We start from the raw sequence: 27539 nt of genomic DNA, 5'->3' as shown, positions 1-27539 counted from the left end.
GAGCATAAGAGACTTCTTCAGAAAACATTACAAGTCTTACTGATCCCAAACCTTTGACTGGTAGTGTGTGTCTATATATATATATATATATATATATATATATATATATATATATATATATATATATATATATATATATATATATATATATATAATTTAATTAAAGGAATTGGTTGAAATGTTTCAAAACCCTAAGCTTGTGCACATTTGGCTGACATGGTTATAAAACTTATTCAACTCAAGTTTAAACAGTTTTAGAACTGAATACTTTATTATTATTCCTTGCTTTTATACATTTACATAGAATGGGGATAATGTTGTTTCTCATTCTCATATTAATAAAGAGAGAGAGAAAATATTAATATAAAACAAAAACAAGACAATGGGATTTTTGTCAAGGCAAAAGAACACCTAAAGTCCAACCCATTAACATATTATAACATTAATATTTTCCTGCTGTATAGGACTATTATTAATTACCATGATCCATAAAGCAAAACACAAAATATATTACATAAAATATCATGCTGAGTGTCCTGTACCAGTGGTAGACACCTTGTCATTTTATATTCAAGTGCCTACCAGGAACCCAAAGCTCAATAAATTAGTGGTTTGTACTGCCCTGCAGTCACAACACATCTGATTTTCCTTTTTTAAGATGTGACCTATTAAAATTATGATACAAATTAAAACAGGGCATAATGTATATCATATTTACTTCAGCTCTAACCTACCGACACATTAACATCATGCAAAATTTGATATACAAATACCCAAAAGTCAACATTCAAAGCTCTTGAGTGCCTTAAAAACCATTCATTTGCATGTGTAATAATTTCATGCATTACTGCAGTCCCTCTTTCAGTGCCTGTGTTTATAATAAGAACAAATCACATTTCATTCACTCTAAATAAGCAAACTCATCAATCTGAAACTGTGGGAAACCAGTGGCTTTGGCAAATATCACAAATCTGAATTAAAGGCAGAGATTTCAGGATAGCTGTGAAAGCCCTCCATTGTTCTCAATGCCTGTTCCCAGGGCAGGGTGGGGGTCGTGAAGGAGGGGGTCCGCGTGGGCCTGGGGGTGTCCGGGCTGGTGGAGGTCCTGGGGGTGAGCGGTTGATGGAGGGTCCCCGAGATGGTGGTCTTTTGGGTGGAGGTCGCATGAGTGGCTGATGGTCTGGAGGGGGTGGTGGAGGTGGAGGTGGAGGTGGACAGTTGCTGCGTGGCGGTGACCTTGGCTCCTCTGCTTTAACCCGGGTAAAGTTGATGCATCGCCCCTGTGGAAACAGGACAGATGGCGGGATCACTGTCAGTTCAAAGCTGAAACTACATTGCTATCAGTAGCTATAACTTCTGGGGATAAAACATAACCCATGCTCTTCATATATTTTATATGGACAGGTTGTATTTTTAACCCCAGAGGTGACAAGTTCACTGCGAAATGCGTGGGATTCAAAAACAAAGCTCAGTACAGCTGATCCTAGGCTGCGTTCTCTTACTAGCTTTCGCTAGAAATGCCCAGAAGATGAACCCACAGCACTTCAGACATCCAGAAACTCAGCTGTCAACTGCAATTCTGTCCCTAAAATCATGGGGGTGGGGTTGAAGGGTTGAAGAGTTGCAGTGCTGCGCTTAAGGAAGAATAGCTATTTGTGAAAACGGTGTTGGAACAAGGGGCTGGTCTCTGAGAAAAACTTACATTCTTCAAGATGAAGTGATTCATTGTTGTCAGCCAGGCTGATCGTTCAGGAGGAATCGTCAGAGAGGGTTCAGACTTTGGGACGGACTGAGCAAAGCCATTCAAAACTCACTTTACGCTTCATTAGGTGCAAAAAATGAAAACTGTGGATGACTCGAGATCCACTACAACACCCACTTTTGCCAGGGCTTAATAAAAGTAATGTATTCATATGCAAGTGCTTGAATAAAGGCAAAGCTCTCAATCTTTTTCCGTTAAACAGTATACTTGGCTACAAAAAATAAAACATTTAAAAATTGAAGTGATAAACAAACTGCTTGAACTTTTAAACAGCATTTCATAGCATAATTTCATAAAACAAACTTTCAGGTTCAAAAGAAGTTTTGTTCTTATATACTAAAATTGCTCTTGGTTATTTTCTATTAATGTTAGTAAATCAAAGGTGCAAGGGTTTGGGGTCGTAAGTTTAAAAAATATATATTTTAAAGAATTATCCTGCTCACCAAGGCTGCATTTATTTTATTAAAACTACAATTTAAATTTAAAATAAAATTCTATTTTATTATATTTTCAAATGTATTTTATTCCTTCCATGGCAAAGCTGAATTTTCAGCAGCCATTACTTCAGTGTCACATGAAAATCATTTTAATATGATGATTTTGTGCTCAAGTAACATTTTATATTATTATCAATATTGAAAATAGTTGTGATGCTTAATTTATTTGTGGAAACCATGATACATTTTTTCAGGTTTCTTCAATGAATGGAAAGTTCAGTAGAGCAGCATTTATTTTAAATAGAAATATTTTTTAATATTTTAAATGTCTTTAATGTCACTTTTGATTAATTTAATCTGTTCTTGCTGAATAAGAGTATTCATTTCTTAAATAAAATAAAATAAAATAAAATAAAATAAAATAAAATAAAATAAAATAAAATACTGCCCCCAAACCTTTAAATGGTAGTGTATACAATTTTAATACGGAGTGTGATACTAATTTATTTAACAAAATAGATAATAAATGAATAAATTAATTAAATGATGAACAGTCAAATATTAGCTAAACATGGCAGCCATGTCTAATTAGGCTCTAGAACCACCACAGCAATTGTTACTATCACCTTCAACAAAAAAGCACAGCGTGAACTAATATGTGTCCTACTCTGATCTTGCTGAACTCTGTTTAAATTACTTTCACTCGAGTGGAAAGGAGAGCGGTTAAGGGGGGAGTCAGTCTCTGTCATGCTGTTTGAGCACTTATCAGACAAACAGATGGACGGTTTAAAGGCCACTAGCTAAACTGCCACAGGAGAGATTCCCTCCTTTTTGTTCAAGGGTCTAAAGGTACGAGAGGATATGACTTTTTATTGTGTAGTAATAAGGGTGGAGTCAATTCACTGAGTATGCCGAAAGTGATCTGCATAAATATGAAACAGATGTAAAGAAAGGTCTACATATAATGTGTCTATTTTCTTATATTGTTTTCTGTAAACAGTTAAAACACCTGTATTTGTTGCAGCTGTTCAATAGATCCTGATAGAGAGCAACACCTTGCTAGTGGCCCCCAGGTAATTTGAGTTTGAGACCCCTGATGTAAAGCCTGTAGAATCTTGTAGCCTGCTGGGGGCCATCCACAGCAGTTAAAACACCATATGGACAGATTTCTCTTCCCCACTCCCTCCACCCACATCTGCACAGTATTCATGAGTCTCCTTTCTCATTCAGCCCATATGCTCACGCTTGTGCAGGCCTGTTGCTGTGCTCCTCTCCAAATTGTCCTTTTCGCCGCACACGACTGGAAAATGATGACTTTGCCCCACAGCCAGACAGACGTGAATCAATCACCACCAACCTAACAATAGCCCATCACAATAAAACTCAGCTCCCAAATGGGCCCCATGTCATGTTATGGGGCTCTCTGTTTAATTAGCTGTTAAATCAGACCACCAAGCATTGGTTACGTGAGGGCTAGACTCGAGCGCAGAGAGGGAAATCCCTGAGAACAATCAGAGGAGCATGTCATTCACCTTGACTCGTAAATTATGTTAAAAAGCCACTTCCTTCTGTTGACCAGAGTCAACTTTTACATCTCTGTGGGTCATTAGGAAAAAACGAAAACAGTCTCTATTCCACAGAGTTTCTTTGTGTGAAATGTAGGTGGCACTCAGACATGAGGGGGAAGATACTGAGCATTGGAGGTGAAGCTTGTAAACTGGCCAGACAAAGACTTTCAACAACAAGTGCTTCTTTCTTTACACAACACTTATAAGTCAGCAATAAAGCAAGGCTGTCACCTCTGCATCACAATGTGTGCACTGAGGCCTATGGGTAAAGGGTTTGACCCAGGACTCATCCACATTAACACATTAGCACAGGTCATACATGTTAATGTTTAACATTCATTCAAAATATAAGATGCCTATGCGATACTGTTCAGTTTAGTTGAATTTATAATATAATAACACAAATATTTCTAAACTAATAAAATGTCTGGAGAGACAGAAGCTGCTGAAACCAATAGAAAAAAGTCAGAAATAATAACCAGATTTGCACTTCCTGGAGAAAAATAGTGTTTAGTAGATGACAAAAGATTGCTGTTGATGTTTTATGTAAATGTGGGTTTCAGGGTTTGGTTACACACAAGTTAACCCACAGGAAAGAAGAATCGTTTAACGTCTCAAATGTTTCTCTTAGACAGAAATGAGGTTACTTTAAGATCGAATGGAGATTTTAGCTTGAGTCTCCCGCTTCTCAAACTTGTCTCCTGAGACAAAAACTCTAACACTCTCACAATGGTCTCCTTTAAACTTTAAAAGAGATCTCAACAACATCACACACACTGTGCTCAGATGTTTCTCCTAGTCTAAAGACTGGTGGTCTCACATTTGTCTCCTTTAAAGTTTTAGAAGAGATCTCAACAACATCACACATTCCGCTCAGGTTTTTCTTCTTAGCTACAGACACAGGATCTCTCATATTTAAAAACTATAACTAAATGTTCAAATTAATCTTTACATTAAACGGTTCATGTTTAATTAATTGCAGAAGTTCAATACTTATGCTTGGGGTTTAGCACACATTAAATCATGAAATATGCATTATAAAGGGAGAAAGATGGGAACTAGTTTAGAACAACCCTTAACCAATGTGTTTGAAGAACATCAGTACAGTGTTGCTTGGCAAGCAATATAATGTTGTCTGTTTAGTCTGTTTAGTTGCAGTCCATCTTTGAACTCTACAAGACCAGAACCATATACATAAGAGGCCCTTTGGTAGGAATAGAAATAGAGGAAAAGACAAAGAGGATACAGAGATGGAGGAGACAGTGAATCAGTCAGAGCTAGGAAATGCAAAGAAAGAGAAAAATGTGGACTAATGTAGAGATTAAGCTGTCTATAGCTGAGCAGAAGTCTTGTTTGGGCACAGCGAGTTGTTTGTGTCTGCTGTCTAGGCATTGTGCTGCAGGTGGGCATGAAACACACAACTACACCCCAAATCTCCCTGAATAGCACAGCTGTTTCCACCCAAGCCCTGGCCTTTACCAGCACCTTCTAAAGCTCATGCAAAGTACACTGAGCAGCTGTACACTGGCAGTGCCTCAGACAAGCAGCCCATTATGGAGCATGAAGAATAAAACAAAGTAAATCAGATCGGTCCATCTACAGTGAGAACGGAGCTATAGCCTGCCCATGTCAATGGGATCATACTGTACAGTCTGCGACACTGCGGCCCACATGAAAGATGCCTTTCATAGACACACAGATGTGTTGCCATGACACAGCTTGTGCTGATGGAATAATGCAGGGTGCAGAGAGCAGGGCTCAGACACTGAGGGACATCTCTTACAAAAGGCACAAGAGAATGAGAGGCTGTGCTCGGCCACACTACTGCTCCATGAGAGGAGGAATTAAAAGCAGCGTAATTAGACTGCTATTTCCTGTCCCGGCTACTGAGCATGCTTAGAAAGGGTGGGAATGTCACAACAGCTGGGTTCCAAAAACAAGTGAGCTGCCTTGCTTCCTTCTTTGGCAGCACCCAGTAAGCGCAAATTTATACAGAACCCACACATTAACAGCTACTTTTGATGATTTTAATGCACCCTTAATTAATAAAAGTATTATTTCTTAAAAAAACTTTGATACAACAATATATTAAGGTAATTTCTATTACACATAAAGACTTTTCCTATTACAGAACAACACAAACTGGAGCTGGATTCAGTCTTTTAAAAAATCATCTTATTCAAAGAATAAACAACATAAACAAAGGCACTATGAAAATAGAAATGCTATAATATTCAAGCACAAATATGCATCAGGTCTTTATTCTGAGGAGGAATATTAAGCTGTATTGGAATATCTGTTACTTTAATGTGCTTATGGTTGTACCTGATCTCCGGGCTGAGGTCTCATGAGTGACACTTGGTCGTATCCTCGACGGAAAAGGGCCCACAAAGCATCCAGTTTCCCCTAAGACACATAGAACTGTTCTTTTAAAACCTTTTTGACTTCAAAATCTCAAATTTTGGACTTTTACATTGTCTCTTTCTACATCTAACTGATATTTCAAAGCTAATCTAGTGAATACCGATGATTTCATATTCAATTCTATGGGGGGAAAAAGTCATATACCTGAATAGGACTGTACCACTTTCTGTGATGGGCAGATCTGCGTCCATGAGGATTTCTGGGTTTGGGTTCATAAGGCTCATATTCGTCTTCAGGCATTTTCACTACAGCGTTCTTTGGCTTCTCCAGTTTTGCTCCTTCCTCCGTGGAGCCCTTGTCTCCCCAACGCACCTAAAGACCACAGGAACACAGTCCAGTTATAGCCCACACAGACTATAGAAAAATGATTGTTTCCACATGTAAACAATACTAAGAAGCTATGTTAGTGCTTGTATGTCTCAATGATCCTGAGAAATGGCGCCTTGACCCTTCATGCAAGCTTGTATTAACACTAGTGTTTTTACATAGTGCACTTAACAAGTAATAGGCACTGTAACTGTGAAAAGGGTGTGTATTTTTGCAAAGTACAACAATGTACATGTCCAATAATGCTACCTTTGCAAATGACAGGAGTAAATCTACAGGCGTTAGCATGTCTGATGATGTCACATGATCTAGATTTGGCACCAGGCAGACAGGGACCATTTAAGGTCACAGTGATGTGTTCTAATGCCTTGAGGGTTCATAACATATAACATCACTCGTCATGTGTGGCCTTCATCCCCCTGTAGCCTGTTTTAACCTATGATCAACACACCCTATATAAAGCTGAAACACACACACTGTGTACAAGCATACATGCATCACCTCCATTCTTTTGATTCCACCAACTCCTCTTCCTCCATAGTAGGATGCATCTACTGTAGGCCATTTCTTTTTGGGCATGCCATCTTCATCATCGGACTCCTGTTGAGCACACAGAACTTACATAAACCTAATATCACACCAGTAATAATTAGCATAAAATGACTATACTTTTAACGTTATGTTGAAAACAACACTTTATTTTGTTTAAATTTGCTACAGCATACTCGACCCATCCGTTTACACAGACAGAATAAACACAAAGACACGGTTAAATAATGTTAGCTGCAAAAGTAGCAACCACATTGTGTCTCCTAATCAAAGGGAAGCTTTAGAGACAGAGCGCCTTGTTTGCGCTCACAGTGTTAAGAAGCACAGATGCACACTCTAAAGCCATTTCCACAAAGCTCTTTTATTTCCCATCAGCCTCAGTGACTGCTTGCCTTTGACCTCTGGAAACAAAGCAAACACAAGAGGATCATTATGAGCCCTTTTTCTTGAATTTTGCTATTCAGTCATCCTACGGTTGAGGCTGTGGTCCCCACTGTGTCCACTTTCACTGCTCACTTGTCTTTATTTACACGGCCGTGGCATAGAAAATGTCCTTAAATGGTGACGGACAGTTTTGCAAAGCAGTTGCACTCATAGCTACGGATATTGGCAGCATTGGGGAATGCAGTTTACAAGGAATGATGCCATTTCTGGGCCACGCTGGGTTCAACTTCTGAGAGTTATTCATTTTATCGTGTGCAATCTGTTTTCTTTGTGTCCCGATTCATATCGGCTCTAAATTTCCATGGTTCATTTGGGTGCATGGCTGTGCCTAAACACACACATACACAAACATAGGCACAAAATGAGGTTAGAGGGAGTTTGACTCACAGGCTCAGGGGGAGGGGGTGGAGGCACCTCCTTGATGACCTGAAAGAAAAATAATTCCCAGTAAAAGAATGTAATCTAAGCTAAGAGCAATACAGTATAAATAGTAGTACTATAAACAGTACAGTATAAAGTATAAAGCATAAAAGCATTATATTGTATATATCACTGGGGAAAGGTACAAAAATCATTGTTTGAGTGTGTGAATAACACAAATAAGTACATGTTTTATAATAATAATTATTATTTTTATTATACTGACATTGTTAAATCATTGTGTATGAATGACATAAATAAATTTTATAAGTTTTATAATAATTACAAAAACAACAACAATATTATTATTATATAATATTATATATATATATATATATATATATATATATATATATATATATATATATATATATATATATATATATATATATATATATATATATATAATTCAATTAAAGTTTAATTGCTTAAATATGTTTTGACGTCACTGTAATTGTTAACTGTGTACAGCTTCAGCCTTTAGGACGTACCACTGTACAGCACAGAGGCCAGAACCACCACATCAGCACCAGTCCCAGCAACAGAAAAACAGCCAGTAAAGAGATGAGCAGGATGGTCCCATCATACTGCACTCAGAGACACACACAAATAAATCTTCATGAGTATTTGCTGGCATAACACAAATCAACATGCAGATAAGGAGACTGAAGAAGAGGGCAAATGGCTACTCCAAGCAATGGAACTAATCTTTTCACTGCTAATTTGAACTTACGTGACAAAACCAGACTCCTCTGATGAAAGAAAGCAGAGGAGACCTCATAAGAGATAAAGAAAGAGTAAGAGAAAAGGGGGAAAAAACAAAATAGTAGTAGACAGCAAACAACAATGTCGAATAGACATTCAGAGAGGCTGAATCACTATCATAGCTCAATCCACCATTCATGTTTTTACAGGCAGAAGTGGTTTTGAGAAAGGAACAAAGATGTACTTACACATTCAGTAGTGGTGATGTGCACTGAGCTTGTGATGTAGGACAAACCTTCATTCATGCTAACCTGCAGATATATCACCCTGTAACACACACACACACACACACACACACACACACACACACACACACAAAACACTTCAATAACACCTGCTGAAAAGGCATATTCATTGCATTCCTCAGATGGACATGTGTGAGCTTGTAATGGGGTTATTATTAAAGCCATAAAGATCAGCATTTTTTTTGTTCAAATTTGTAATCTGGAGCCTGAATGACTTGCATTGCATTCCTCTTTGATGGATAACAACACCAACCCTCAAAGACCAGCATGCTGAAAGCATGTAGGCACAGGAACTTAACTGATAAGTGTTATCTAAGGTAGAACTACTGTATGCATACTATGCATTTATAAAATCTGGTTTTATATGCACACAATGAGCCTTTCAAACAATGATTTCTGTTTAGGCTTCAACTGAGATCAGTTAAAAACTTCAAATGTTTCTCAAAGTCACAATGAGACTGTGGGAATCAAATGAAGACTTTTGCTTAATTCCCATGATTTTTGGGTTTTTCATCCAATAAAAGGCCCTTATGTGTTGGATCTTGAGCTGTGACCTTAATGACCTGAAAAAAAAGTGTTAGAAGAGATCTAAGTAATGTATCGTGATAATATGTGATATGGATTTTAAAATGGATAAGATCTTTAGTAATGCATCATATTTTAAAATCTTGAGATGAGAAAGAAATGAAAAAGCAGGGTTTGTCATGTGACTGATAACAGTCTATAAAGACATGCTTATGGACATCAAAACTGACAATGTGTCCATTTCCCCCTGACAACTTTCACAAAAATGGATTTTCTTCGAACATCAGGGATCTACCATGATGTTTGGCTCTACCATGGGCATTCAGAGTGCTTGTATGTTGGAAAAGTCTCAGCTTTCTTGATTTAGGCGACCACTCTTCTTCTGCTTTGTTGGGGGAGAAGACTGAGCTGAAAATAAGTTACTGAAGGGGTATTGCCCCATCTCCTCTCTGTCGGTCCTACACACCCCTTCCAGTGCCACTCTGTTGGCAGGATGGGGGATGGGCTGAAACAGGGCACAACAGGATAACAGGGGGTTGGGTGGAGGGGGGTCCAGTGACAGATCCATCTCATTTTCCATCAATCAGGAAGCGGCTGGCTCTTTTTGAGCACATCTTCAGGAGGCCACTCAGTCACCACGCGTTTAGGTGACAGCACTGACAGCTTCGTCTCACAAGATGTGGATACAGAGGAGGAGAGGGCAGACTTTGCCCCAAAATTGCCTTTTCTCACCCCTCGAAAATTTATGAACATCACTCACATGGTCTATTACAATCAGGTTATACAGACATCACTTGACTTAATGGTTGGTCTTATTACACCACAACATCAAAGTCTACATAAAAGGATGGCATTTTTAACTCTCCATTGACTCTAATTAGCTGGAATCATTCCATCCCTCTTGTATCTGGATTATGATGGAATGTTTCATCTCCATTTTTCCCTTATATGAATGCATACCATCCTGGCTGACTTTTGAGAGACCTAGACACTAATCTATTTCAATAATCACTAAATCCATATCCAGACATGTCACTGCAAAATAGACATCATCTTACCTATTACACGACTCTCACTTTCTCACTTTCTTACTTACTTAATTTATAATTAAATATTTTGATTCCTAACTAAAAACTAAGACTATTAAAAATTGCATTTGAAGTAAAGTTGTAATCAAATTAAATTTACATTAGATAAAAAACCTAAAATTATTTTAGAAATATTGCCTTAGCAAAAAACTGCAATAAAATGAGTTTAATTTGTACTAAAATGTACTAACAAATATAAATTAAAAATAAAAAGAACTATATATAAAAAAGACAAAGCAGATAATTTAATTAAATTAAATTTATGCATTTAGCAGACGCTTTTATCCAAAGCAACTTACAGTGCATTCAGGCTATCAATTTTTACCTATCATAGAATATATATATAATTACTAAAACTTCAACCAAAATCAGAATGAAAACAAAAATAAAAGCTAATTCAAAACATAAAATAAATAAATAAATACTAGAATAGTTTATAAATAATACTAAAATAACACTGGTCCTATTAGGGGTCGCCAGCCACATATTTACATTGCATAATCCACATATTCCACATAATTCCTCCAGATTATTACACAAATTCACTAAATAAATATATGAGCAAGAAATATTGATTTTATATATAAAAAAATTATCTTACCTGAATATTATCATAACACTTTCACTAATAAAAAGAACAGTTCATTATATTCAGTAATTTAAATACTGAAGCACTTCAAGGTCATTTTCACTTTAACGGATGAGTTGATTAATAAAAAGTATTATATTATTAAGAAATCTTACTAAGAATATTAAGAAACATCTGACTGCTGGATGGCACAGTTGACCAGTCAGAAATGAGTGTTCTAGAGAGATTTGATAAATAAAAATACTATGTATTCTATATTCTTTGGCAGCATGATTATTAATCTGGAACTGTGAATTTTTACTATATCCAATAACAAATAATGCTAAGAACACATGAATCAATCCAAAATTTAAAATGAATGGAAAGTGCTGAATATTGATATATTAACACCAGCTGTTTTTGTGTCACATAAGCAAATGCAACGCAATACGGTGTACAGTGATGTAGTCTGACCCAGAGTTGAAAAACAGCCCTCTTTTGCTTAAAGTGTCATGAGAGGCTCCTTCATTGGCATCTCAAAGAATCTTCCTGACAAGAACAAGACAGATGAAATCCTCAAGGTGTCTACAGCCGGCGGTACACATAATTATTCAGAGGGCTTGCAGAGAAATGAGCTGCCAGCAGCAGCTCATTTGTTGTAGAAGGCCTGGCAAGTAACCTGTAGTGAGTCTCCGGGGCTCTGCTCTGGCTGATGTGGATACGAGCGGCTCTGTATTTCACTGTCTGTTCTTTTCTCTCTCAACTCAGAAAACCACCAGAGCCCTGGGCTAACATGCACACTCACTGGGAACTTTTCACACAGGTCAAGCCCATGGTGACTAATCTCTCAGAGAGGCTAATTATACGCTCTTCTTGGGCTTTTTACACCACATGCCTGTTGTCTCGACGTGTTAGGGTGCGTGAAGATTGACTGATAAGAATAATTCCAAATGACATTGACCCTAATTTTTCAAGGGTACCAATGCATTAAGCTATAAAGTGGCAGGATGAAGTGCACCTACTTTCCAGCCTCATTTATGATTGGTGCGGGGCAAAGAAGGAACGTATCTTCAACACTGACAGGTCTTTCATCTAAAAAATGAATTGCGTGAAAAAGAATAAGATACATTTTTCCCAATAATCATCATTTTGACCTACTCTCAGGTTAAATACTTCATTATTACTATAGCAGAAATGGTCATTTACATAATAAAAGAATGTTGCCTACATTATTTAGAAGAATGTAATATTAAAAGGACTGTTTATAAAATAATGTTACTTACTCACTGTAGCTGTGTCATTTACTTTGAAGCTGCACAGAACCTGATTGATGTTTCTGGCATGCATAAATCCATTTCCTTTCACAACCACTTGGAAAGAATCTTAAAGAAACACAAACCAAAAATATAATAACTAAACATTTAGCAAGTCCTTTTAATGCATAGTGAAAAGCATATGTTTTTTTCTTCCAGAAAAAATGTAACCAAAAATTTGATAAAATATTGTTTTCATGTACTATTTATACTTTTTTAAAATATGAGAAACATTCCTACATAAGATCTTTGTCTCATGTAGACTTTTTCCAAAAAAAAAAAAAAAAAAAAAAAAAAAAAAAGCCCTACTCTGAAATTATAACGTGTGCTCAGCCAGAGGGCATGTTTTCTTATTTTTTTTCCACCCTTAACCTTTCAGGAACGCTCAACTCAACTGGGCAAATGCATATGCTCCAGTGGTGCTAATAATAAAAGCGAAGAGGTTCACAAATCTCTAGCTGGAGGTGCTGTGTTGGTGGCCGACAACGCTGGCTGCCTGACCTTTGAGACCCCCCAGGCGATGCTGTAGACCCTCTGAAGGCTGCTAAGCAGCATATGTTAGAGAGAAAAACATGCTCACTTAGAAGCTGTCTCAGCGGGCATCAAAGGATGCAGAGTGGATGTGACCTTACTCATGGCACTGCGCACCAGTGTGTGTTTGAGGGAGATTTGAGTGGATTTGTACTGAGTCTGCTGTTCATCTCTGAATAACGCTACACCTTCAGAAAATGCTCTGGTTGTAAACCTTTAACATTTAAGTGTGTAAAGTTCACAAGATGAAAAACATTCTGTGTTGTGTGCTATCAGGGCGAGACAGTTGTATGGAAAGGTCAGGAGAATATCACTGCTCTGAACACTATACTGTAAGTCTCAGTTCTCGTCTTCTGTATTACACCAGCTTTCGAAGCTTCAAATCCTGAATATAGTAGATGTTCTCTTTTACCTTTAATAAGTAAACACCTAAAAAACCAATGTAATTTGCCATTCACAGCTAATTGTACTTTTTTAAATAAGAGAAAGATTTATTACATTATCACTAAAGTTGCAATGTAATAGAAGTAGCAACAGATGCTGTATCCTGTATTGTGTCATATGCAGGAAATGTTGACTTGGTTCAGTTCATTAGTTGTCAGTTGGATGAAAGCAGATCTAAATGCGAGCTAGAGGTTGACTGTAAGAAATGAACAGACTTTAAGCAGACTAAATAATTGAGAAGGGTCTGGCTGCAGACTTGCACTTGCACTCTCAGACTTGCACTCTCAGACACTTGCGCTTCCGCTAATGACATCACTAACAGTCTTTTTTTATTTTGTTCTATTTGTTGATTACTTTTTGTTTGAATCTCTCAACATTTTACAACAGTAGCCAGGTGTTGAAGACAAGAAAAAAGAAACTAAATTACGAAGTCACTTGCAATTGCCACTTGCACTCTCAGCTACCTGCAACATCACATCACTGCAGTCGACACAAATCATGTGTGTTGCCAATGGAGACAAGACACTGTGGTAATTAAACAATTAAAACTAATTTAGTACTATAACGTACAGCGTCCCGCAAGACCCGCAAATTCGCGGCCACAGAACAGCAGAATATGAACGCGATGCACAAAGTCTCTCGTTAAGTGTTTAATTTCCTCCCATAGAAAAAACAAACACTTAATATGGCTTAATGTATTAAGATAGGCCTACATGAAGTGAAATTAAAAGATCAAATTATATATACAGATATTATTTAATTTACTACAAGGCAAGCAGATGGCCATAAACACAATGAGCAAACTTTCACTTGTCATCCAATACAGCAAAACGCTTAATGTGGCATAATAATGGACTTTAAAGACAATTCAGGAGCCTATATGTCTTTCTGTTGACTTAAAGTATATACAGACCAACAAATATGTTTGTCTGTATATATGCATTATGAAATACATTAAGTGATATTAAAAGCATCAATGCGTTATGGGTTAACGTTAAACATTTTCCTCCCATAGAAAATCATTATAAATAAAACACGTAATGTAGCTTAATGGACAAAGACAATGATATAAAAGAGCTGTAGTCAGTTATTCTATATGGAAAAACGCTTAACGCGAAACTTTGCGTGTTGCATTTATTCTGGGCTCACCTGCTTGCCTGTACATTTTTTTCACTTTTAGAATAATGAAGAGGAGCATATTGAGTTTGGTCATCTTGATCATCTTAGTCTATTATTATGCCACATTATGCCATGTTTTGCACATGTTTTGCCATGTTTTATAAATTATTCATTATATTAATAAACTATATTGAATTTGATATTTTAATAGCATATTAATACATTAAGCCATATTAAGTGTTTATGTGTTCTACAGGAGGAAACGCTTAATGAGAGACTTTGCACACTGCATTCATATTCTGCTGTTTTGTGGCCGTGGATTTGCGGGTCTTGTCTTTTTCTTGCAGGACCCCTGTACGTTACGGTACTAAATTAGTTTTAATCGTTTAATCACCACAGCATCTTGTCTCCATTGGCAATGTGCATGATTTGTGTCGACTGCAAGTGACGTCGCAGGTAGCTGAGAGTTCATGTGGCAATTGCAAGTGACTTTGTAATTTAGTTTATTTTTTCTTGTCTTCAACACCTGGCTGCTGTTGTAAAATGTTGAGAGATTCAAACAAAAAATAATAATTTAAATAGAACAAAATATAAAATAAAGACTGCAAGTGATGTCACTAGCGGAAGTGCAAGTGTCTGAGAGTGCAAGTCTGAGAGTGCAAGTGCAAGTCTGCAGCCAGACCCTCTTGGAATAATTGGAGGAGCCTAGCATACATTTACATTTACATTTACATTTAGTCATTTAGCAGACGCTTTTATCCAAAGCGACTTACAAATGAGGACAATGGAAGCAATCAAAAACAACAAAAGAGCAATGATATATAAGTGCTATAACAAGTCTCAGTTAGCCTAAACACAGTATACGTAGCAAGGGCTTTTAAATAATATAATAAATAAAAAGAAAACAGATAGAATAGAAATTCATACATCACCAGAGAGAAGTCTGTTGTTTCAGTGGAAGATTGAGTTATTCTTAGTTAAAAATTATGCGGTTTAAAAAAAGCAATGTATGCATGGAAAGACAAATTTATTCTTTGGAGTAACATGCAATGATGAATCAATCACAATAAGACCAGAAGTGTGCATTAACAATGTAAACAAGATCAATTTTAATATTTTCTCTGAGGAACCTTTATTCAATATATGTATGCAAGACCTGGCGAATAACGAAAATGCTGATCATGGGAAAATTTGAGCCAAAAAAAATTCTCAGCATGTCTCTTGTCTCATCCTGGATCTACCAAAACAAATTCCACTCCCATCCGATCCAATTAACCTGTCATTTCCTCTCTAATTATACTAATCCTGTCTGCCATGCAGAAGCCCCTCTCCACCCCACCTCTGCATCTAAATTTGCCCAGCTTTCTTGCTCATGCCTGCTTAATGTGACGTCCATACAGCTGAAATGGCTAATTCCATTTAATTTTTGAGGCCGGGGATCAACATCCATGTCCTTTTCTTCCCTCGTTACTGTCAGACATGGTGTGTCGGGTTCTGACAGGACAGCGCAGGGGTAAAAAGGTCAACACTGGCTTGGCAGCGGGCAGCGCTGGCAGCGAGATGGTGGGCAGGGGCTGGTACGCTGTCGGCTCGCACCCGTTGTGCTGCACGGGAGAGCTGACGCTTCCCATCCACACCTGAGAGTTTGATGGCTTGGGCTGTTTAGAGCAGAGGTGCCACGTCCGAACACGGACACTTCAATCACTGCCCAAACTGGGGGATGGGGTGCAGAGGAACCACAAGGGTCAATCAAAGCAACGATTCCTGTCATGTTTGATGGCTGGGCCTCCTCTCAGAACAGAGAGTGATGGCCTGTTTGCAGGCTGCACGGGCTGGTCACTTCTCATCAGTTTGATCGCTGAGACTGTCAGACACTGGAACTGCTGTCACAGCACACCGAACCAAACCACTAACCACAAGCAGATTATCCCGAAAATAACCCAAAATTGTTCCATGCTTTAAATGAATCTTTGACCAAACTGTAATATTTAGAGGAATATAATGCAGTTATTGCTGTATGACTAATTTACTAAGTTATTGCTGTATGAGTGTATTTCTTCAAGGACTTATTTAATTACACAACAATATATTTAATTAATTATGGCATTCATTGCCATTCAATGTTTCCAATATGGATCATGTTAATGGACAAATAAACCAAACCAAACCACTCAACTAAAACACCAAACCACTAACCACAATCAAATAAGAACAAAAAATGAGTCCCAAGCTTCAAATGCAACTTTGGCTAAACTGTAATATCTGGAGCACCATATTACACATACAGCGGATGGACATTGTCACAGTGCATTACTTCAAGGATTGATTTAATTACACAACATGTTTCATTAATTATGGCATTCATTGTCATGCAATGTTTCCTTTACAGATTGTGTTCATTAATCATGTTAATCTAAGTGGTTTGGGGTCATTAACTGTTTTGTTTTGGATTAGTAGTTTTAAAATAAAGACATAATACAAGATGATTGTTAAAGGGATAGTTTATCAAATTATGTTGTTTTGCAGAGCACAAAAGAAGACATACATTTATTTATTTTTTTTGTATCTTTTTGTCCTTACAGTAGAAGTCAGTGCAATCTATTGTTGTTGTAGACACCACTGACTTTCATTGTATGGACAAATAATGTTGAAACATTTTCAAAATATCTTCTTTGTTGTGAACTATCATTTTAAATCTAATTAAATGCAAAATAATGATAAAGATATTAATAATTTTTATTTAAATGATCTCTTAAACTAAAATATATCTTAGAGCTAAGACACAAAAGTGTTTGGTCAAACTGCAGGGGTATTGTTGTTTTAACCACCATCGTTTGGCAGTGGTCACTGCGTGCCCTCTCTCTCTCCCTCTGTGTGCTTCAGGGTATGATGTCCCATTACTTGACAGAGAACTTATTGTTGAGAATGCTCAAGTGAAATTAGAGAGCTGTTTTTTGCCTGGCTGGTTCTTCCTGGCCTAGTTTGCCACATCGGATCTGTTGTCTAGCCGAGGTGCTGCAGAATAACTGCACTGCAGTTCCGCTCCGCCTTTACCAGTGAAATGCCCATTTGTTTAATTGGCTGCTGCTCAGCAGACAGGCCTGCCACATTAAGCAGTGGTGTGTAGACCAGAGAGGATGGATGTGGCTTGACATGACCTTATTAGCTTGCACTTAGTCTCCTTGGTGACGCAAACAGGCGTTACAAACAGGCGGATTACTCTGCCAGACATGCAATTTTCATTTCACAATTACACAACTCACGAGCTTCCATTACACTGCTCAGGGCTTTCACACAATTAGATTAGCTAATTATCTAAATTGTTATGCTTTTAGATCTCTTCATTGGTGACGCAAACAGGCGGATTAGCTAATTATCTAAATTGTTATGCTTTTAGATCTCTTCATAAAAGCGGCACAATCTCCTGTATCTCCCAATTGCAGCATCTTGCAATGTGACTTTAAATCTCACAATGCGACTTTATAGCTCACAGTGTGACTGTATCTTGCAATGTGACATTATATTTCATATAAGACATTTTTATCCCATAGTGTGACTTATCTCACAATGAAATTTTATCTCACAATCTGACTCTTATCTTACAATGTGTGTTTACATATAACAATGTGACTTATATCTCACAATAAGACTTTTTTATCTTGCAATATAACTTTATATCTTGCAATGTGTTTTTATATCTCAAATGTGACTTCATATCCCACAATGTCAATTTAGATCTTCCAATGTGACTTTATATCCTGCAATGTGCCTATATCTTGAATGCAGCTTCTTGCAATGGGACTTTATATCTCAAAACATGAATGTATATCTTACAGTGTGACATTAAACTGAGCAATGCAACTTTATTTCTTTTTTTAAACTTTTCACAATTAATTTTTTACTTTCTATTCTTCTATTCCATCCTGGTCATTTACATTCCTTTTGACAAAAATATCAGACTCCAAATGGGTTAAAAGATGGCATCCATGTTTGTCGTTTACAGTGGCAAGATGCCAGCAATCACAATTATGAGAGTGACTCCTGTCTTTTGTACAAATGGAGGGAAAATTTATGTGATTCAGCCCCTCATTTAAATGCAGCTGTTGCTACCAAAACTTTAACTTTATACGTAGCCGAGGACAGAGAGATAAACAGAGAAACTTACGGAGTCTATCATTCCTTCAAGGGCCTGGAAGCCACCAATTACAGGGAACACATGCTCTATGGTGTCTGCAATTGTGGCCAGCTAAAAAAGTAATACAACACAGGTTTGCAGGGATATCTCCAGTACAGAAATTATGGTTAAATCTGAGATGGCACTAAAGCAATTTATTGTGCAGTGGTGCTGTGTTACCTGTGTCTGACTGAAGTCTTTTACACCCACACAGTATACAATGGCTCCCAAAGACCGAGCTCTCTGCGCCTGCTCATAGATGGGCAACAGACAGTCAGCTCTATTACAGAGCAAATGCCACAGTCAATTACATATCTGCCAGAGAACATGCCACATCCGTTGTCACATCACTGGCTTGTGTACTTGCCTCTTGTTGTGCTGTGACAAACTGATAGTCGTTTAGCTCCCCATCCGTCATTGCTATGATCATACTGGCTGTCCCTGTGAAATAAACATCATCTCATTGAGGCTTGATTTTCCGGAAGTGTGAATGAATTGCATGGTAATTCAGAGTGACGGTTACCATAATTTCCGTGATATATCTGCTCATTTGCCTGCAGTTTAAAAGCAGATGTTTACAGCATTAATGCAGGAATTTTAACCATAGTAGAATTAAAAAACTAGAGTGATCAGTACTAAGAAGTGTTACAGGAGTAAATGCATTCTGCAGCCAAATTAACCATTTTTAACCATAGTACAATTTGAAGGCTAGAACATGATTCAGTGATTGATTTAAATTGACTCATTTGATTCAATGAGAATCAAAAGATACCTGTTTCAATCCAAGATTCATAAATGTATCACCTCCTGGTATTTCTCTCTTCAAAACATTTAAGCCTCTGGTAATTTCATTTCTAAAATACAGATGATGGAGGAAAGTCACTACAATGGAGACAAACAATATGTGTATGTCTGTGCAACATTAATATTGTTTTGGTGCTGATGTGTGTGATACCTGTTCTCTGTGAGTTTCATAACCGTTGTTCCATAAGTTGAGAAGACAATGAAGGACATCCGTAACATTGGGCTGTAAAAAAAAAAAAATTCACATATTACTTCTGAAAGGCTGTAAAAAAAAAAAAATTCACATATTACTTCTGAAAGGTATTATAGTATCTGTGTACAAAAGTACATCAAAACTAAAGCAACTTTACCTTATAAATTTCTTTGCAAGATTCTCCACAAAGGAGTAAATTTCAATCCAGTGGTTTTTGACACTTCCTGATCTATAATAAAATCAAACATGTTGAAAAACTGCATGCTTCAAAGAGTCAGAGGCTACTATCTCTTCTGTGCAACAATTACCATCTTTACATACACTATCTGAGAATAGCAGGTCCTTGAGTACTCTATAAAATGTGCACATGCCACTAATTAATTACAGGCCCCAAAGCATTCCCAACAAGGGCTAATTGCCTTTGTGCCAGATGAATCTGCCTCCTAGCAGAGAGCAACACCCCTTCCTCCTGGAGCCAGCCATTTGAATGGGAACAGATGGCAATGGATGAGTGTAACAGGTTGGGATCCAAAATAGAGTTGGCATCTACATCAGCATCAAAAAAGGCTCACAGCACCATCTCTGACAGGGGGTCAGGAAACATAAAACTGGACGTGTGGATCTAGCAGTAACACCAGCAATCAATGCTTATCTGTTGTCAGTTTTAAACACATCTGCAATTTTATATACTGATACACTGTGGTTCCAAAATGGACATTTGGGCCACACTTGCAAAAAAAAAAAAAAAAAAAAATGTAAAAAATAAATAATAATAATAATAATAAATACCCCAAACTGGTGTATGTAGCTGCATTAGATTACAGAATATGAAACCAATGGCACAAGACAGTTTCAGCTAGTCAGTTTAAAACAATACATATAGGCTTCCATTCAAAATGAAAGAGAAAAAAAAGGAAACTTTCTGGCTTTCAAAGGAAAATATCCATAGTTAATCGGATGAACTAGAGCTGCTAGTTACTCTGCACCTGTTTGTACAAAAGGGGAACTGATTTCCTATCCTAATGCATCCAAATCACCTTAAGACCAACTGGTTTAAAAAGTAAAAGGACAACAAAAAGTAGTTAATTCAAGGTCTAGCATATTGTGTTTACAGATGACACATACATTTGATATTTTGTTATACAATGAAATGACATTCAGACATTTTAAGTGTAGTTTAGTGTCTAAATACATTTTAGGGCCACTGAAATAAGTCATTACATTTCAGTATATTGTGCTGGTATGCAGCAGTCTAGAATAACAAGACTGTTCTGGTTTCCTTTGATGTGGCTTTATCTCTTATCCTCCAAACTAACATCAATCTTCAGCAAACCGCTGACTTAGAATATTGTTATATTAAGAAATGGTCTAAAAGGAGCCGTAAATTAAAAGGAGCCACGTATAGTGGGATAAAACTAGTTCTCGTTCCACTGATAATCAAAGGTATTTTCTCTCTGAAAAGCAATGGAGCTGCTTTTCTTTCCAAAACTCTTTGAACCGATGGCCTGATATTTACAATTAGTGTAGGGTCACTGAGTGGCATTTAAGGCCTCGAAAATTCAGCCAGAACCATTCAGCTGATTAAAAGTGTGGAAGTGTGGCAAAAGCCTGATGATGCATGCAATCCCTTAGGTCTCTAAAGGCATTCAGAAAACTTTCAAACAGAAGAGCGAACTGTGAAGTGTAACTAAAATGCGTTTGCACTCCAAACACAGTAACAAAGGGTTATGGCTAAAATCCCAAATTTTGTACTGTAATAGATCTTTAACTGGATTCCTTCAGATTTCATATAGATTTCACTAAATGAGCAAAATTATTGTCTAAACTGTACAGGCATTGCTACTGAATGTTGCTCTTGAGCTTTACTTTATATTTGTCTAAAATCTGATGGCCTCAAAAACTCTTATTTTATAACCGTTCTCTAGCATGCTTCAGCATGTTTAGGCTTGTTTGGGTATTCACAACTCCAAGGTGCTAAAGAATTATGAGGACTAGGATGCCACTTATGCTTACTAAGAGCTCATTACACACTTAAATATAAATAACTATTTGCAAACATTACGTTACACATAACTGCAGGCAGTTGTTTACAGTTGCAAGAAAAAAAATACAGTATATGCATTTTTATTTATCTTGACACACCCTATTTTTTTTTTTTTTTTATAAACGGGTATTTGTATAGCTAACTAATATTGCATGCTCTTGTGATGAGGTCTCTATTTGCCTTTTATGATTGAGACGCCCCTGAGATAATGATGCACAAATGTGCGTGTGAACCGCACCAGGTAAGAGAATATCTTGCTTGTTAAAGCATCGCCCAAGGCAGAGTCCTGTCCTCCTATTTACCGCGTCTAAAGCTATTTAACACTCGACAACAACTTCAGGAATCCACCATCAGAAAAACTAAAAGCAGTGTTGTGTTAATTCTGTATAGATTGTTAATGGTTCACTGTTTATATGGTTATGAATTTTGCTCGAATTTCATGTCAGTGCATCCTGCCATATGCATCCTTGTCTGGTCTCCTTTGGGAATAACTCTTTTCACACAATATCTCGCCAGACTATTTCTAATAGAATAAATGACTATCCATTTAAAAATATTAATTAATTGTTTCATGTTAAAGCATTTGGATCAATTCAGCTGTTATTCGGCTGTTGTTATAATAGAAGTGCACGCGCGTCTGAGGGCGTCAGAGGCGTCTGAGAGGAGAACAAGATGCCATAAATATGAAGGCCACTTACTTGTCGAGGACAAAATACAAGTCGAAAGCACCTTGACAAGATCTCTTCTCGTCCTCAAAATGAGGCTCAGCTTCTCCAGTATGAAGACTGTGCATCAAAATCACTAAAATACCCACAACAAGACTCATGTGAATCAGTGAACGTGCCATTTCATATTCTTTCCAAAAGCACTGGGATAAAATTGCATTTCATATTATTCCTGCAGAAACGGAAAGCAACTGTTTTCCATGAAATTTATTCCTCAAAAAAGATATTTGAATGTCTTGTCACAGTGTTATATCCCGCTGTCATCTGAGTCCGCTTCCAAAACACTAAAAGCTCCTCCTCAAGGAGAAATGTTTGGAGGAGCGACCACAGACCGGACGGCGAGCTGGCAGCCAACAGCTACTGAGACTTCCTCTTTCCGGCAGAGAGAGAATTTTGGCTTCAACGAAATTCCTTAAATTCTATTTGATATTATGTTATTAAAATCTTAAGCATTATAAATAACGAGTAAAGTAAAATATTTTTAAAGATATATATTTTTTCTGAAATAAAATAGCCTAATAAAACAATCACTGTTAAAAATTAGAAACAGGTTGAACAGACACAACAAATATACATTTTATAATTTTTCTTTTCTTCGTTAAAAGTCAACCAAAGTTATGCTACATAAAAGTTTACCAATTTGGAGAATAGTCACAAAAATCTAACAGTTGAATTTTGATTCGACATTTTCTACTTGTTATGTCTCTTGGTTTAGGATTCGTTTTAAAAGTGCATACAGCCTTTTGTGCTTCTCATCACAATCTAACGGTCTCTGACTTCTGTCATTGATTACCCTCGCTTCTAATTAACACGCCTGCAAAGCTGGTGAGGCACCAATCAAATTGCCACCTGGGGCGGGGGTCGGGGGTTTGGGAGAATTGAGGCGCTTCAGCTCCGAGTCCTCGGAGTGGATAAGTGCGTGACTGCGCAGCGCGAGAGACAGTCAAGAGACAGTCAGGATCAGGAGACGGTCGTGATCGCGCTCTCTGTGGATAATTGCAAATCACGTCTCCTTGGACTGTGCACCTGCCACGGAACATCCTCAACCCAAACCTGCTATACGTGAGTAGCAATTTTACTGCATATAGGCTAATTTTGTGAGATATTGCATTTTATACAAAATGCCTGCTGACTATACGAATTTAAACGCTATTTACAGTCTAAAGAACATCAAACAAAGCGTAAAAGAAAAACGAAAAACTGAACAGTTCTGATTTACCAATCGATTTCGCATAGACCGAGTTATTTTTCAGTAGTCTAACTAATTGCATGCATGGCAATATATTTCCTATGTCCCTGTGTTTTAGAAAAATACTGATAAAAAAGAATTAGCTGATTAAAAATTCAGATTGCTCCATTAATCCATTTTAAGCATGGAAACATGTACTTGCCTTCTTCTTTGTAACTTTTCATTATTTAAATTTCCAGAAATAAAGCATGGAGCCAAGTATTATTCCTCGCTCCTTGTGGACTAATGACAGCAAATTTCTCCACCATCATGTCACGGACTTCTTCACAAGTGTACAAGTTACACAGGATATACCAGCTGGAACATCATTTGGACCTTGTGTTCTTCATTATACCTTTTATGACACTATAGCCTTCATTGCATTGAAGTCCTTTGACAAATGGAATAAATCATATGTGTTTCGGGTGAGTAAAATGTTAGATTTAGACTGCATTTTTATTTTAGACTGCAGAATTTGACTAGATTTACAGAAATTGTCTTGTGCTGTAAATGAAACGTGTTTTCCAGACATATAAGTTGTAATACACTATACACTGCAAAAGATCAATTGTTAACTATTTTACTGTAAAAATTAAATTTATTCTAATGTCAAATATGTCCCAATATAAACAGGTAGATCCTGAGGCGATGAAAGGCTCTCCAGTAGTTCCATGGCTACGGTTAGTACAGGCTGCAATGAGCACAGATGACCAGAATACTGAGGCCTACTTGAAAGGAGGACAGCTGCACTTTCGGACTATTCGAGATGTGAAACAAGGGGAAGAACTGCTTGTTTGGTACGACGAGGAGTTGTCACATCTTTTGGGGTTCGAAGACATAAAGACAAAAGCCCTGACAGATGGTGAGTATGGGCTGCTTTCAAGGATTTTTTTAATGGAATAAAATAATTATTTAATGTTTAAATAATATGTTAATTAAATAATTTTAATTGAATGTACCTTCAAATTGGTTAACAATGTCATGGAATGTTTATTCATAGGTCATATTCAAAAATAAAATGTCTAAATATCTCTTCTTCAAAACTTTTGTACAAGTACTTTGATATTTTATATATATTAATTAACAGTTAAGCAATTTTCCTGTAAATTTTTGGTTAGTAAATTATTCATATTTGAGAAAAAAATGGTTTTATACAAAAACAAATATATGCAGGAAGCCATTTTGTTGTCATGTCACACGAAAACCACTGAACACAGAGGATCCATAAGATGCATAAAAGATGCATAAAACAACAACTTGTTCATTATTCAAAGATTTACCAAATTTGTATTTATGCAACCGTAATATTTAAATGAATTATTTGTAAATGAATTGTTGCTTAAGTGTCCTAATATTGTTATTACCATCGTGGTCTGACAGCGTTTGTGTCTTCATACGCAGGCTACACATGTACGAGATGCGGCCAGGCCTTCAAGAACGAAAACCCTTTCCTTGCCCACTGCCGTTTTTTATGTGCGCAGGAAAAAGTAGATATTATCCGACCAACCAACGACCAGAAACCAGAAGTCAAGCAACAACGCAAAATCATAGATTTTCACAACATTGCAAGAGATCTGGAGCACAAAATGAACGGTTCTCCCGAAGACTCGGGCATACCTAGAAAAAGAAAACAAGAGGGTTCCCTAAGTCCCCGGAGCAAAAAAACTGTTTTATTAGAGAAAACCAACATCACTAATCACAGCAACACCGCCAACGTCAACAAAGACTGTCCACCTTTCCAGGATTTGTCAGAATCAGACAAATTATCAACAAATGTATCAAAGCTAAGTAAAAGCAGCGCATTTACCGAGGTTCAAAAACCACCAGAAGTAGGCCTGAAATCCGACTGCAGCGCCTTCTCGTTCGTTGTACCCAAGAGCGCGCACCCGGAACAGAAGAGCGCGTTTTGTGAACCCAACAAACGCACCATCACCAAAGTTCATAATTCTTCACCACCAGATTCGGATAAAATCTCACACTCTTTCAAATCAAAACCTTCACTAGGATACAGAAATGTATTGGCTTCGCACCTGTTTCACGCTGACTTGCCAAGCGCTCATGCAGGTGGAGTGATGTCCGCTCCTCTGGCTACAGGAGGATCCTTTTATTACGCGCCCGAGCACTGGACCAGATCTATAGGTGGACAGCTGCAGTCCACATCTTCTTTGACACTTCTACCCCCTACTTTCACACAATTGGGTGTTTCAGTGCAGAACTGGTGCGCCAAATGCAACCTCTCGTTCCGAATGACCTCCGATTTGGTGTTTCACATGCGGTCCCATCATAAGAAAGAGTTCGCCGCAGAGGCTCAGGTGAGGAGGAGAAGAGAGGAGAAACTCACCTGTCCCATCTGTCACGAGTACTTTCGAGAGCGTCACCACCTCTCACGTCACATGACATCACATAATTAAGAAGAAAAACTCCATCGCACTTTAACAAGGTAGCCAATATAAAAGTAATTAAGAAGCATTGACCATAAATTATGCATTTATACTGCGATGGTCGCTTATAGTTACCCAGCTGACAAAATATGTTCTAAGACCGTTTTGCTAACGTTCCCATTGAGTAATAAAAACGTTATTTCATAGTGTTCTCTACATATTCGAAACGTTAAATTTTTTAATTGTTTGAAAAATGTTAGTTATACGAACATTGAGGGAACGTTGTATTTTGTCATACTGCAAACATTATGAGAATGTTACTTTTGATTGTTCTTTGAACAATTTAAAACAAGTAGAACGTCCAGCTAAAACATTTCGAAAACATTCCAGGTAAAACGTTCAGCTAATACATTCCAGTTTTGAGAACATTAAAGTCAAGATAACTTTGTAAACTTTCTATTATCGTTACTGGAACGGTGGAAGAACGTTGAGAGTTTGTTTTAAGAACGTTCTCTGTTAGCCGGTGGCTAATAGGCTATAACAAACATTGAAAGAAAGTTACTAGAATGTTTCGAGAACATTTTCTGTTAACTGGGTAGGTTGCTATTGGACAGGGGAAGTATTTTTCTGTAGCAATACATTACAGACCGACTAAAAACTAGAACCTTTCAACCATTTACTTTTGGTAAAGATTCATTGTCTTTTCGGCAATGCTTTTAAATGGTGGTCTTTGGTAGTGCAATTCAGGATAGGCCTGCATCGCCGCTAGGTGGCTATAGACATGAATAACTTTCTATTTAGAGGTAGCTGTACCTTATACATTTAGTTGTGACTAATACTGTTGAACTGCCTGGTCATTTTCAATTTAACAGTGCCTTACAAATGTCAGGATGAGTACATGTAAATGCTATTGAAAAACCGTAGAATAAAATACTCCAGCATTTTTAGGTTTGCTAACAGCTGAATAAAACTATTATGAACTAATAGCATTGCTTTGTAAAGAGATTTTATATTTGAAAAATCCATCCATCCCCAAATCTTTGTTACAATGTTCTTTTCAGATAACTTAAATTTTTTTTATCAGCACAACGACAAGGAGGATGTATTTATTTAAATATTTTCTTGTTCTGTTCTTTTTGAGATAAGTACAGTCATTGTATTTCATTAAAGATTTTGAGCATATTCCCCAGGTGTTTGCCTCTGATTTTAGCCATGAAGGAGAACAGTACTTTCTTTTAGAGAACGGTGACACTGAGATGACTCTAATTCAATGTAGTTTTGTCTAGTCAAATTAGTTTTTTTTTTTAAATTTATTTTAAAGAAGTATGTTTAGAAGATGAAGTCTCAGTTTGTATTTTAAAATACTGACTTTCTTTAAAAAATAATGAGGTTGACCATTTTTGCATTTTAATTTTATTTAAATAATTGTACGTTTTTGAATCAGTGGCGTGCATACACTCA

The 27539-nt window shown here is 37.1% G+C and overlaps 2 protein-coding genes across 2 annotated transcripts; one reads left to right on the top strand and one right to left on the bottom strand.

Annotated features, from left to right (window-relative positions):
• Window positions 1–273: 273 nt before the first annotated feature.
• On the bottom strand, window positions 274–23263 carry LOC109097669 (anthrax toxin receptor 1-like). Its single transcript, XM_042737238.1, has 19 exons — window positions 22443–23263; window positions 19858–19929; window positions 19659–19730; window positions 19476–19557; window positions 19227–19257; window positions 19071–19144; window positions 18884–18952; window positions 18695–18775; window positions 17573–17610; window positions 16316–16341; window positions 12406–12504; window positions 12145–12214; window positions 8885–8963; window positions 8423–8518; window positions 7899–7937; window positions 7020–7118; window positions 6336–6503; window positions 6093–6173; window positions 274–1280 (listed from the first exon to the last, which is right to left on the bottom strand). Exons 1-19 carry the CDS (start codon window positions 22589–22591, stop codon window positions 1023–1025), a joined length of 1683 nt encoding a protein of 560 aa, XP_042593172.1. The 5' UTR covers window positions 22592–23263; the 3' UTR covers window positions 274–1022.
• Window positions 23264–23377: 114 nt separating this feature from the next.
• LOC109072695 (PR domain zinc finger protein 8-like) lies at window positions 23378–27276 on the top strand. Its single transcript, XM_042737221.1, has 4 exons — window positions 23378–23531; window positions 23898–24122; window positions 24331–24559; window positions 25099–27276. The coding sequence occupies exons 2-4, from the start codon at window positions 23907–23909 to the stop codon at window positions 26106–26108; spliced, it is 1455 nt and encodes a 484-aa protein (XP_042593155.1). The 5' UTR covers window positions 23378–23531; window positions 23898–23906; the 3' UTR covers window positions 26109–27276.
• Window positions 27277–27539: the final 263 nt, after the last annotated feature.

This window comes from Cyprinus carpio, chromosome B13 (genome assembly GCF_018340385.1).
Source record: "Cyprinus carpio isolate SPL01 chromosome B13, ASM1834038v1, whole genome shotgun sequence".
Classification (NCBI taxonomy): domain Eukaryota; kingdom Metazoa; phylum Chordata; class Actinopteri; order Cypriniformes; family Cyprinidae; genus Cyprinus; species Cyprinus carpio.
This window is presented reverse-complemented; position numbering and strand designations above follow the sequence as displayed.